The sequence below is a fragment of the Lissotriton helveticus genome, chromosome 11 (genome assembly GCF_964261635.1).
Source record: "Lissotriton helveticus chromosome 11, aLisHel1.1, whole genome shotgun sequence".
Lineage (NCBI taxonomy): Eukaryota > Metazoa > Chordata > Amphibia > Caudata > Salamandridae > Lissotriton > Lissotriton helveticus.
The window spans coordinates 422,350,346-422,364,010 of record NC_136072.1 but is presented as its reverse complement, the minus strand read 5'-3'; the positions used below and the strand labels follow the sequence as shown (position 1 = coordinate 422,364,010).

Here is a 13,665-nt window from a genome sequence, read left to right as displayed (position 1 = left end):
TCCCCTTTCTAACTACAGTATTTCACTCCTTCTCTGTAAGTCCAATTACCGGAACACAAAGTCACATGCTAGATTTGTCATGCTGAAATAAAAGACAAACAAGGTCCAATGTTGTACTGAATCAGAAGCTGGAATAAGTTATGCTTGGTTTAGTACGATATGAACAAATATTTCAACAGAGGTGGTGAAAAGTGAGTGGGGAAAACTTGTACCTTGATTTGGCTGCACAGATTGAACATAACTAGACATCAGCACTGTTAGTGTAGCTGCTAAATCGTCCAAATCCGGAAATATACGTTAGTGATCTGATTGTCCGTTGCAGAGGTACATGTATATGTTACATGTGGGTTGCATTTCGAATCCTGACAGTGGCAACTCAATCTTTCATACCGCCATTGTCGATTAAATTAGTAGTTACAAGGACGAAATCTGAAGACCATCTATGCTAGTTCCTAGCTGCCATTTTAATTTGTGTTGCTGGGCTGCCTATTTCTTCCTTTTTGAGCTAGTTTTTGTAGCCCCCAGTTCCAAAGGAACCTCAAACTGAAGATCTTAAGGATGTTTCTTAAGGAATATCCGTACGATTAGGGAAACACTAAGGGCCAGATGTAGGTCGGCGCAATCCTCGTGCTGTTCCTGTGGCCAGGAGCTTCTGTATCTTCATCTGCTGCTCTGATCGGTCTCTGACCTTTAATACACACAAGAGGCATGTGCACTAGCATGGAAGCCCCGCCCCAAATCCGCCGATACGCAAATCCGCTAAATCCGCGGATTTTGCGGATCCACGGTCCGTGAATACGCAAATCCGTGAATCGTGGATCCGCAAAATCCGCCCATGCTTAGTGACCCAGGTCCTTGAGTTTTTTGGGTTTCCCCCGTCTAAACTCAATAAAAGGAAAGGTGGTCCCTACCACTCCCCTCCCATGTGGCTGTATCCTCTCCCTTGCGAGTCAAGAGTCAATGCGGAGGTAGAGGTAAGTCGCTGCAGTGAGATTGCAGCTCCAGGTTTTGTCTGTTGGCGGCATGTCCATCTCCCGGCAGGTCGTTGTTTGCCTAATAAGTTTCTCTCATCCCCGACTCCCTACATGGGCTTAGGTTGGCCAAAGGGGACAAGTGTAGCGGGCACCACATGGATGTTTGCATCCAAGAAAAGGTTGCCCCATAGTTGGCTCACCCAGGCTGCAGTTTCAGTCCTAGCCACGTGTGGTGACCAGTCCATCTCCTCCACTCTAAGGTGCCTGTTACATTGTTACGGGCCACCACCTGGAAGTGAAAGCAGCAATGTGCCACACCTCAGCCACTCGCCTGTCTTCTCTCCCTCTCACGCTCCAGGAGTCGATGCAGAGAGATTTTGTCACTGTGGGTTCACAACTCCAGGTGGTGTTTGCCTCTGGCAGGCCCATCTACAGGTAGGCTGTATGCAAACCCAGGCCATCGATCGCAGAAATTGGCTTTCTCATCCAGGGCTCCCTGGATAGGTTCGGGTGGGCCAAAGGGGGTGATTATAGGGCCACTGCACTGGTGCCTGCAACTGAAAATAGGTCACCTAAGGTTCGGATTCAGCAAGGTTCTAGGAGCTAGCACGTAGCTCGCTCAAAATGCGGCTACCATCTTAGGCTGCTTGGCCACGCCCCCCAGTAATTTCTTTATTGATTTCTTTACAATGTAGTGGAGGTGAGTGATCTGTCAATGGTAGGTGAGCCCTTTGGGAGCCAGAATGGTATTTATCAGATAAGGTAGAAACGGTATTGTTTAGAAAGAGCCATACAAGATTTCTTAGGTAAAGAGCAGAGTGAGCACTTTTGGTAGCAGCACACGTATACACTGCCAAATCACTAATATTTACTATTACTGCATCTTTGATCCATTACTCACAAAAGCAATATTTCACTCACACATATGTTCTGCTTTTAGGTGATGAGTACAAGGTGCTAAGGATGTGAAATGCCAAAACAGGAGTGAACATAGTATGCTGTTTCTTGTACATATGTTTGTTATTTGCTTGAGGTGTGCAGCCTTTCATGACTTTCATCTTCAAGACTCATGACAGTCTACATTTGTTTACAACGGTCTTGGTAATGCTGATCTTTTTTATTATATTTTCAGGATCCATATAATCTGCTTGAAGAAGTACCACCACCAGAATACAGGGATGACTTCCACATCCCCAACTTTTCACCTGAGAAACATGTGAGTTTTCTTTAAAATACCATACCATCATGTTCATGTGCCTTCTCTCTCAAATTCTGTTTCTTCCATACCATCTTCACAAACAAAGTACAGCCACATGATATCACACGAATAAGTTCCCATGGAAACTATACTCCATTCTCAGAAACACAAGGAATTCTTTACGTTATTAACAAGGAGTGAATGGTGTAGCAACTCAATCCGTCTCTCATCCACTGGTACCCTTAAAGAGCAAGAGCTGATTTCTTAACTTCAAAGCTGGTTTTAGTGACAGTGTAAATGTACAGAGGTGGAATTTATCTCCTGAAGGAAAAAGAGATTATTTAAAACAGTTACCCTTCTGACTACTATACTAACCTCTTCTGCGAAACAAAATACACTGGGGTTGATCCAATTTGTGGGCGAGCAAGGATCTATGGGCTAAAAATTCCCTTTCAAACTAGGAGCAAATTTAGCTTTTTCTATCCTCACTTCTAGACTAGACAAAGAATTTGGCTGGCCTTGGCTTTAATCAATTGAGAAAAAAAGCTCCTATTCCTTGGGGTCAACCATTTACTGGCAATACCCACAATTTGCGTTTTTTGAGAAAAATAAGTCAACTGTTATACATGTTGTCATGTCTAAATAGCCTTTTTGTTTCCATTCTCTCTATTTACCAGCTTGAGGACATGATCAAAATGATGAAAAGCACTCTCAGGTTGTGCGAGTTCATACTTTCTAAGTAGGGTGAGGTAAGATTTTGATGCTTTTTTCCTGTCAATGTGAGTGAGAGTGTGAGCACTATCAGACTAAAAGGATCACACAACAAACCATCACTTATCGATGGGGGTCACTGGAATGTAATGTAAATGTAGGGTCGATTTGTAGAGAGCTGCTTGTCACCCGTGAGGGTCTCCAGGCACTTCTTACATACAATAATGGGTTTACTATACTTGCCAAACAATCCACCCTGTGCTACATAGTTTACAGTTTTTTTACAAATAAATGTTTTGCTAGTTTAGAAGAATCAGAAATTACACATGGTGTTGCTCTGTGGCAAACGTTAACCACTCACCTGAATTTATCACCCTTGTGTTATACTGGTACTAGAGAGGCAAAATATTTTGCGAGAACAGCATTAATATTTGATAAAACAGCAACATAGTATTGTCACAGAATGTACTACATTATGCTGCATAATTTGCACTGTGTTCCATAATTTGGCCTTCCTATGTGTCTCATGAATAACAATATTGTGGGACACTAATATCATTGATAAAAAAATCAAGAGACAAAATATCAAAAAGTACGTATGTAAAGATTTTCTGTACCTAATTCAACATATGTGTATCAAAATACATATACATATATCTTTATTTATTTGGAGTTAAGAATGGCAAATGTATATGTCCCTTTGTGCATTTACCCGTTAATATTTTGTCCCTCGATATTTTGTCCACAGTATTACTGTGCCACGATATTTTTGTACTAGACGTTCAAGAGTACAATCGGCCCTTCTCAGTCTCATAATTCCAGAGCCACTTATAATATAAGGCCTTTGGTTACTGTTTTGAATTACATTACAGTTATGAGGGTTGAAAAGGAACGAAATACATAGGTTTTCAAGAGCCTAGGGAAATATGTAACCAACAATGGAACTAGCGAGACTGAGCGATCACATCCCATTGGTGCTGGAGGAGGAGAGATTTCGGGATAGGGTTGTCCAAAGCACTCGTCATCATAAAAGAAACACCTCTATTTTGGGGAAGATTGGGTGTAAAAACTTTTAGAAGAGAACTACTTTACCAATTCAGAGATTCATCATGTGAGAATAGAGCCACCAAGATATTGGCTGTAATTCCTCTATGGATGCTTTGTGATTGCACAGAAGAGCAAAATAATTCTGCAAATGTGGTACAGATGCAAAGGGGGGCCCATGAGTAAGCATTGTTTCCTGCCCCCTTGAGTCCGCCCAACGCTGTCATGGAAACATGGACCGACCGACCTCTAGTTGGCAGTCCCAACCGCCTAATTACGATGCAACCACACATGGTGCGGTCGCATACTTACATTTCCCAATGGGAGCATGTGTTGTGGCTATAAATCAGCTGTGTTTATAACAACAAGGGAGCCCCAATGAGTCAGCACAGGACCTCGGGGAACATGATCATTTCAAACAACATTGGTCCCATGCACACTTTATGTACAGACAAATGAATATAGACAAGATTGATCTATATTGGTTTTGACATGTCCAGCCAGACAGAGGTCGCAATCTTTACTGGATCAAAAGGATAAAACAAAGAATTCCTTCAACAATTCACCGTAGTGGGGCACAAGCCTGTACCCAAACACATACAGGTAATTACTGTATACAGAAAAAAGAACAGGGCTATTAGGCAAGAACGAGGGTTTCTGTGAATTACAGTGAAACAGAAAATCCAAATGGCACCTTTACACACACATAGTACATATTATCCTATCTGTATAGGGTGCACATATAGGTTGACGGCGTTTCGATCCCGCTAAGAAATCATGGGGATCATCATCAGGACAACGGAATGAAGCCTAATAATTATTAGCCTCTATTGCCTAAGGAGATGGGAGGAAAGGAAAAGGAGAATTGAGAGAAGAATTATCATCTAGAGGTACACTCGAGCGCTTAGTGACGTGGGCGTGGCGACAAAGGACTGGTGCGTGAGTGTGGGACGATGACCATAAGGACGACTGGGTCCCAATAAGGCGAGGGAGTAGAGTGTGTAGAGGGTGCAGGGTGATGTAAGTAGCAAATGTGGGCGGAACAAGTGAGCCGCAAAAAGTGTCTTAAAAGGACTCATCAATATTGATGGACTAGGGCAAAAGGTGGTGTCGGTGAAAGTGAGGGAGTGTTGTACATAATACGGCAGGCAAGCATTATAAAAACAGATCCGCTAGACGGCGCAGGTGTTTGGAGGAATAACCGGAATTAAACCAATGGACCCGTAGTACGCGTTCCATCCTGAGTGTCCAACCATACATGTACCAGATTGATTGTGCAGTAGGTCTCAGGATTCACAACCATGCAATGGAGCTGTGAGGTTTTAATGAAGAGCGGTCGTGGTGCGCCTAAGTTCCTTAAAATAAGCCTGATTGTGCAGTAGGTATTACAATTCACAACCATGCAATGGAGCTGTGAGGTTCTAATGAAGAGTGGTAGTGGTGCGCCTAAGTTACTTAAATTTAGCCTAAATTGCGAGAGCTGTGAATTAAACAATACCGAATAGCGTAAACTCTAGTTGCGACGCAGTGAAAAGGGAGTTCCGTTGGTCGTGGCTTACCTTCGGTGCAAGAGCAGGTCTGCTCGAAATTGCCGGAGATGGGATGGAGCTACCCTGAGGAAAAGAACCGGAGAAGTCATGAGGGCGGGAGCCACAGTGAAAGGAGAGGGGCGGTGTTCGAATAACTGGAGATAAACTTACCAGTTACGGGGGCTCAGGAAGGACGCGTCTGCTTGATCGCGTAAAGTTAGGGGGCCCCTGTTAAAGAAAACGGGCAGTTAGGGGAAAGTGCGGTCTTGGACAGGTACCACCGATTACTGGGGTTAAGGGGCTAAAATTGCTTACCGGGTCAGTCGGGGTGTGTTCCTCCCTGGGGATGCAAAAGCGATTCTCCGGGTGTTGCCAGATGACCGGCAACTATAGTGGGCTGGGAGCTAGCAAGAAGATAGAAAGGGGACTGACATCGAATCGTAATGGCATCCATCTTGGAGGAGTACCTCAGCATGGAGGAAATTGGGCATAGAAATGGGAGAGGGGCAACCAGGTGGTAGTCCTGGCATCCATCTTGGAGGAGTGACCCACATACTGGAATGGAGAAAGTGCAGTGATATAAGGTGAAAGACAGGGGAAAATTTGTGAAGGAGCAGGTTAATAATTAAGGAGAAGGACATTGAGTTAATTCCTATGAATCAGCCACATTAAAATTCGTGAAGGAGAACAATAATGAATAATTAAGGAGAGAGACATTGAGTTAATTCCTATGAATCAGCCACATCAAATTGTACAGTCGGGATTGTGAAACCCCATGTTTTGTACAGTTCTTGTGTAGGGTACATAGCAGTCTCTGTATGGTCATCGGATTAGATTAGGGCAGTCCAGTTTTCTTGTAGGTTCAACCCAGAGTTTAGACTGTCCGTCTTGATAATCCATTTTAGTTCTTCTTTGTTTAGCAATTTCGTGAGATCACCGCCTCTAGATGGTACGATTATTTGACTGATCACAGTCCAGCGTATGTCATTTTCACTGTGGCCCATGGCAATAAAATGTTCAACAAGGGGAGCATTGGCGGTTTTGCATCTAATCCTGCTCCGGTGCTGCGAGATACGTAGTTTGATCTTCTGCTTCGTCTGGCCCACGTAGATCAGATTGCATGGGCAAAAAGTGGCATACACAAGATTACAGCTATTATAATTGGTGAATGTTTTCAACTCATTTTTTACATCCTTAAAAGCGAATTCCTTGCAGTCAATTGAAAAATCACACACAACGCTTTCTTCTGTAAACAGTAATTACCTGTATGTGTTTGGGTACAGGCTTGTGCCCCACTACGGTGAATTGTTGAAGGAATTCTTTGTTTTATCCTTTTGATCGAGTAAAGATTGCGACCTCTGTCCGGCTGGACATGTCAAAACCAATATAGATCAATCTTGTCTATATTCATTTGTCTGTACATAAAGTGTGCATGGGACCAATGTGGTTTGAAATGATTATAAATCAGCTGTAGCACAAGCTCCCATAGAGAAATGGGAGGCTGTGTTCCTCCCTGCACCACGTGGCAGGCACCTCAAGGTGCCTGCCACACAGTGGTGGGATCCACGTGCCCCCTTGGAACCCAACCGGAGGCCGCAACAGAAGGGGCCCTGCTAGAGGCCCGCAAACACGCTTTCCAACAGACTTTCCATGTCGGAAGCCGGCATGGAAAGTCTGCCCCGGAAACCGTGCATCATAATTAGGTCTCACGGTTTTATGGTATTCATTATTTGAAAAAATTCTGTCTGTATTTGTCCATATTTATTGTTTGGCCAGCTTATTGGTATTTATCCATATTTAATTTGTGTTGTGTAAATAGATGGATCACTGGCTAAATATCGAGGGACGAATTATAGACTACCCAAAATATAGATTCCAAAATATCGACAGACAAAATATCGAATTCCCATCTACAAACAGGTAAGTACCAAAATATCGAACCCAAAATATCCTTTAAAATTATATATACTTTGTAAAAATATCGAATTTCTTAAAAATAATGTAAAATTAAAAAATATAAAAAATAAATAGCTAAAATATACTTCAAAATACTTAAATTACCTTAAAATTATTAAATAATTAATTTAACTTATAAAAAAAATACAATCATATACGTTAAAACATATATATATATATTAACATAATATTAATAAAAAATACACAATATTATCACCGTAGGATAGCGGGAGTGTAAAAATTACGATTCCCACTCCTGGAAGTGCAACAGTAGGGAAAGCGCTGGATAGCGTAGGTGTAAAAATTACTATTCCCACTCCAAAAAGTGCAACAGTAGGGAAAGCGTTGGATAGCGTAGGGGTAAAAATTACTATTCCAACTCCAGAGAGTGCAACAGTAGGGAAAGCGTTGGATAGCGTAGGGGTAAAAATTACTATTCACAATCCAGAGAGTGCAACAGTAGGGAAAGCGTTGGATAGCGTAGGGGTAAAAATTACTATTCCCACTCCAGAGAGTGCAACAGTAGGGAAAGCGTTGGATAGCGTAGGGGTAAAAATTACTATTCCCACTCCATGAGAGTGCAACAGTAGGGAAAGCGTTGGATAGCGTAGGGGTAAAAATTGCTATACCCACTCCAGAGAGTGCAACAGTAGGGAAAGCGTTGGATAGCGTAGGGGTAAAAATTAGTATTCCCACTCCAGTGAGTGCAATAGTAAGGAAAGCGTTGATAGCGTAGGGGTAAACATTACTATTCCCACTCCAGTGAGTGCAACAGTAAGGAAAGCGTTGGATAGCGTAGGGGTAAAAATAAGTATTCCCACTCCAGAGAGTGCAACAGTAGGGAAGGGGTTGGATAGTGTAGGGGTAAAAATTACTATTCCCACTCCAGAGAGTGCAACAGTAGGGAAGGCGTTGGATAGCGTAGGGGTAAAAATTACTATTCCCACTCCAGAGAGTGCAACAGTAGGGAAAGCATTGGATAGCATAGAGGTAAAAATTACTATTCCCACTCCAGTGAGTGCAACAGTAGGGAAAGCGTTGGATAGCATAGGGGTAAATTTTACTATTCCCACTCTACTGAAAATAAATTAATATAATTCACATAATTATCAATTAATCAATTAATAAAAATTAATTACCAATTAAGAATTAATTATTACCAATTAAAAATGTATTAACAATGTATTCAAAATAAATAACAATAAATAAATTGACATATTTAATTAATAATAATTAAATTACTTCCCACCCTATTCCCCTATAAACCCACAACCCGCTACAGAAAATAAATTAATATTATTCACATAATTATCAATTAATCAATTAAGTAAAATTAATTATCAATTAAGAATTAATTAATTACCAATTAAAAATTAATTAACAATTTATTCAAAATTAATACCAATAAATAAATTTACATATTTAATTAATTATAATTAAATTACTTCCGCCCTATTCCCCTATAAACCCACAACCCACTACAGAAAATAAATTAATATTATTCACATAATTATCAATTAATACAAATGAATTATCAATTAAGAATTAATTAATTACCAATTAAAAATTAATTAACAATTTATTCAAAATAAATACCAATAAATTAATTAACATATTTAATTAATTATAATTAAATTACTTCCCACCCTATTCCCCTATAAACCCACAACCCGCTACAGAATTAAATTACGCAAAAATTAAATAACATAAAATTAATTACTTCAAATAAATTAAAAAAAATATACACTTTTTTCACACATATACTAACATACAAAACACTTTAAAAAATTCAATATTATTAATAATTCAATATTTTTAATAACCTATATTATGTACTTCGATATTTTGACTTTCTATATTTTTAAAACCGATATTACATTACTTACCTTAAAAACGATATTTTTGATGTCCATGGGCCAGATGTAGGTAATTCTATTTTACCGACTCATAAATACCGAATTTTACCGATTCGGTATTTATGAATCGGTAAAATAGAAGGAGGGAGATGTAGGTAAAATCGGTAATTGAATTACCGAATCTGTAAAAATCGGTATTTACCGAATCGGTAAATACCGATTCGGTAATGCCCATTGATTCCTATAGGCCTTTGAAGCTCATAGGAATCCCCTAAGGGCATGTCTGTCTGTCACATGGCATAGGTGTGAATGCACACGTGTGCATGCACACCTATATTCGGTATTTTACCACCCAATTGGATTGGGTGGTAAAATACCGAATCTGAAAGGCCTTTGGGACTCAGAAGATTCCCACCTACATCTCGAAGTTACCGAATCGGTAAAAATACCGATTCGGTATTTTACCGATTCGGTGAATTTACCGATTTGGTAAATTTACCGAATCGGTAAAATTGGCCCCCTACATCTGAAAACCCAAATACCGGTCGGTAACGGCCGAATTCGGCCGTTACCGATAGGTATTTGGGCTCCTACATCTGGCCCTATATTCTGTCCATTCGATATTTTGTCCATTCTATATTGTGGAATCGATATTTGTGTTAGTCTATATTTTGGAATATATATTTTGACATATACCAAATAGATGAGGTGATAACTTTTGTACTTCTGCATTAATTTAACAGAAAAATGTGGACTCATACTTAAATGCCTGTCAGGTTTTAGCACATTACACAGTAAAAAATATAAACATAATAAACCCACATTAAAGAAATAGTGTAATAAAAAATTTACATGTTGAGATATGCAGTAATTTAAGGACATATCTTTGAGTTTTGTAGCTCCCCTTGCTGTCATTATGTAAAGATACTGGCCTGAAAGTGATTAATCTTAGCATGATGAATCACTCAAAAAAAGCTAAATTATCCGTATTTTTCCACTTTCAAAAATAAATACAGACAGGGGAGACAGTGTTTTCTGTCTGTGTTTATCTGTAAAAATCAGACAAAGCGGAAATCAGGGAACCCTAATCATAATATGGACGGTATAAAAATGCGTCCATATGGATTACGGGCCAGACTCCGAGAGGCCGACGGGCTCCTTGAGCCTGTTGGAAGCCAGCTGGTATGACTGGCCAGTTTCATTTCCGACAACCGAAATTGTAGTTAGGCGGTCAATAGTGAAACCAACCATCTCGGTCGGAAAGCTTCCGTTTCGACCGAGATCGTAATCGACCCCTAGGACTGACATTTATCAGGCCTGTTTCACAATGTTAAAAATAATCTGCATGATTCCAAAACACCAGGGTGTGACACTGGAGAAGACAAGAGGCACCTTCTGGAGTACAATATTGTATGGCAGCACATTTTTATAAACTGCCTTACCTCTTGTTGTGTTTGAAGAGTCACAATCTCTTAAGTGCTGACTCCCCCGTCACCTTGGTTAACGTTATTCAAATTCTTTGCAAGCCAAAGTTGGACACAGAGCAAAATATATTTTATGAGCTCCTGGTGCCTCCATTGCTTGCTGGACTGTGAGGATGGGCAATTGCCTACTTGACCTATCTGACCTTGTACTTTTCAACTTTCAGGTTTCAGCCTACTTACCATTTCTTTGGCCTTTGATTCGACCACTGCGACTGATACCACTGACAACATGTATTGAGGATCCCTGACCATCTCCCTTTCTCATAAACATTCATTGTTGAAACACAATATCCCACCAGAGGACATCCAGAGAACCATTAGAAATCGTTGAACTGTAAAGCCATAGAGAAACATGAAGATTTGACTTTTGTGATTTGGCGAAGAACAACAAATGCATCTCAGGAGTATGGCTGAGGATCACTTCGAATGATAACGAAGTACTACTTCCCCCTGGTCTGGGGCTCCTACATGAAATCATTCACCAATATCATCCATGACATGTTAGTTCATAATAACTTGAGCAATATTAAGCAGTTGTTCAATAGTCACTGTACAGCCATGGTGAATTATAAATTGCTTACTATTTGTAATGTAAATCTTACTGTTGAACATGTTTGTATTGCAAATGCTCTTGTGCAAACTCTCGGAATGTGAACATTGTACATTATTTTATGTAATTTAATTTAATTTAAGGGCCATTGGCAGTAAATAAAAATGTTTTAAATAAATGTTTTAATTAAATCACTCTTGTCTTTAATGATGACTCTCATATATTCTTGGCTACATGACTGGCATAAAACTAAGTAGGTGTGGGGCATGTTGCATCACAATGCGTCACTCTTGAAAAATCACTCTCAGCAATGTTTTTCTATGCAGAATTTAGGATTTGGATGGAACATGCTTCTTCAATCACATTCAAAAGTTTGAAACACAGAGATCACTGGTCTTTGTCTATTAGTTCGCTTGGCTCAGATCTGTGCAAGGGAAGCAATATGAAAAAAACAATTCTGTTCATTAGACTAATTTGTAGGCCTGGGCGGTAAACTTTGCTACCCTTGAGGAGTTTGTGGACTTTTTCTAACTTTGCACTCCGCATGGACCGCAGAGCTTCTAAAAACTCAGCATATTGGTGTGCAGCAGACTCTTTCCTCTTTCAGGGCTCGCCAATATTGAGTTAGCAAGAGCGAGCTAGGAAAATCCAATGCTAGACTATCTCCCGGCGAGATTTCTCATTGCGAGGGGTTATGTTATGTTATGTTAATAACACTTCTATAGCGCACAGCTGCCCCAGCCAAGGGGCGTCCCGGCGCTTCAGGAAGATTACCCAAACACAACACAACAGTACAAGGCGGAGGCGCAGAGAGGCAGAAACTTAACAGCTATGAGGGAACAGATGTGTTTTGATAGCCCTCCTGAATTTCAACAGATCATCAATTGCGCGAATATGAGGTGGAAGAGAGTTCCACAGCTTTGCCGCCAAGACCCGGAAGGAACGCCCTCCCGCTCTACATAGTCTAAATCGAGGGACCACAACCAAGTTTTGGCCCAGAGATCTCAGAGGTCGCGAGGGCACATAAGGCCTCACAAGATTGTCGAGAATCTGGGGGGAGTAATCCTTTTCATCTATTTTTATCTGTGTTCAATTTAAAGTTCAGACAGAGAGAATGTGATTTAAAACCTTTCAATGCTCCAAGAATGCCCGTCTGGGCTTTGTCCAACAGCTTCGTGTATCACATTTCAATTTGAGTAACCAGATTTAAAGTCCACCCAATGCATTTTGGGCTACAGGCCCTTCGTCAGGGGTAACTTGAAATTTAGAACAACCCATCAGGAACCTTGTATAAATTGTTAAACTCTTCAAAATTAATGGAAAATGTTATACATATTGTACTCAAACATATGTGTGCCTATTATCAATTACTTAAAATTGAAAATTAGTGAAAAATTACCCATGCTGTACAAATATGCATATGTGCCTTTACATCGCACAATGAATAAAGCAGCAAAAAGTGAATGAAACAAAAAGTGAATAAACCCTGTGTTAAAATCAAACACTATTTATAAAAAACCTAACCCAAACACCCAGCTCAAGAATTCTATAAACGTTGTTTTTAGTCATCTCTGACTCAGCCTTACAACCTTCAGTGGAGCCGCTTGTTAAATAGTACATGCCTATAACGCATTGAAAGAATAACCTTTGGGCCACAAGCGCAGAATGGACCACAGTCAACTCTCAAGCTGTGTGAAAAAGGCTGCTTTATTGAAAACAGGTGCATCTTACAAAAACATAACCTTGGCCTTTGCCTCCCAAAACTAAACCTCTCTATACATGCTTCATCTACGTATCCCCCTCGACCACCCCTAAGGTGTCCACTCCCTTCTCCTGTCTTTGCAACTATTTAGCAACCCCAACTCAGTCAATAACGGTTGTCCCTTTAAACCCTGTAACCTCTTCTCTACCTTTCAAAAGATCTACCTAACTAAGTATCTCCTATCCTACTCTTATTACCTGCTCCTGGAGTAACTTGTTCCCAACTATAAAGTGAACTGTAAAATTGCACAGAACTAGCTCCCAGACGCCATGAACCTGCTTCAAGTGACAACCAATTACTATGCATTTTCACTCCCCTGATGCACCTGTACTCAACAAATTCGGCCATCCATCCCATAATAACCAAAATAACCCCCCATCTTACCTTCTAAAGAGTCGGTAGGAGGGGATCGGAAACTGTCCCTAACTGCCGGCTGCCATGTCACCTTACAAAATGGTAACACAGCCTCTAAAATTTCCAGCTAAAACACCCAAGCACATAGCCCAAGTGCAGCCGATAGAGAGCCAAATTTGTCGCAGGCTGCACCAACGGCCCAAAAACCCTGGGGGTGAGAGCCTCCCCAAAGCCCCATTGGGCCACA

General features: G+C 40.6%; 1 protein-coding gene across 1 annotated transcript in view; it reads left to right on the top strand.

Annotated features, from left to right (window-relative positions):
• The window catches only part of LOC144792850 (uncharacterized), a 42,080-nt gene extending 30,838 nt beyond the window's left edge, over positions 1-11,242 (top strand). The window contains exons 4-6 of the mRNA XM_078668047.1: positions 2,107-2,190; positions 2,850-2,921; positions 10,917-11,242. Of these exons, the coding sequence (XP_078524173.1) occupies positions 2,107-2,190; positions 2,850-2,915 (150 nt within the window). The 3' untranslated portion in view covers positions 2,916-2,921; positions 10,917-11,242. The remainder of the gene's footprint in view (positions 1-2,106; positions 2,191-2,849; positions 2,922-10,916) is intronic.
• The last annotated feature ends 2,423 nt before the right edge of the window (positions 11,243-13,665 follow it).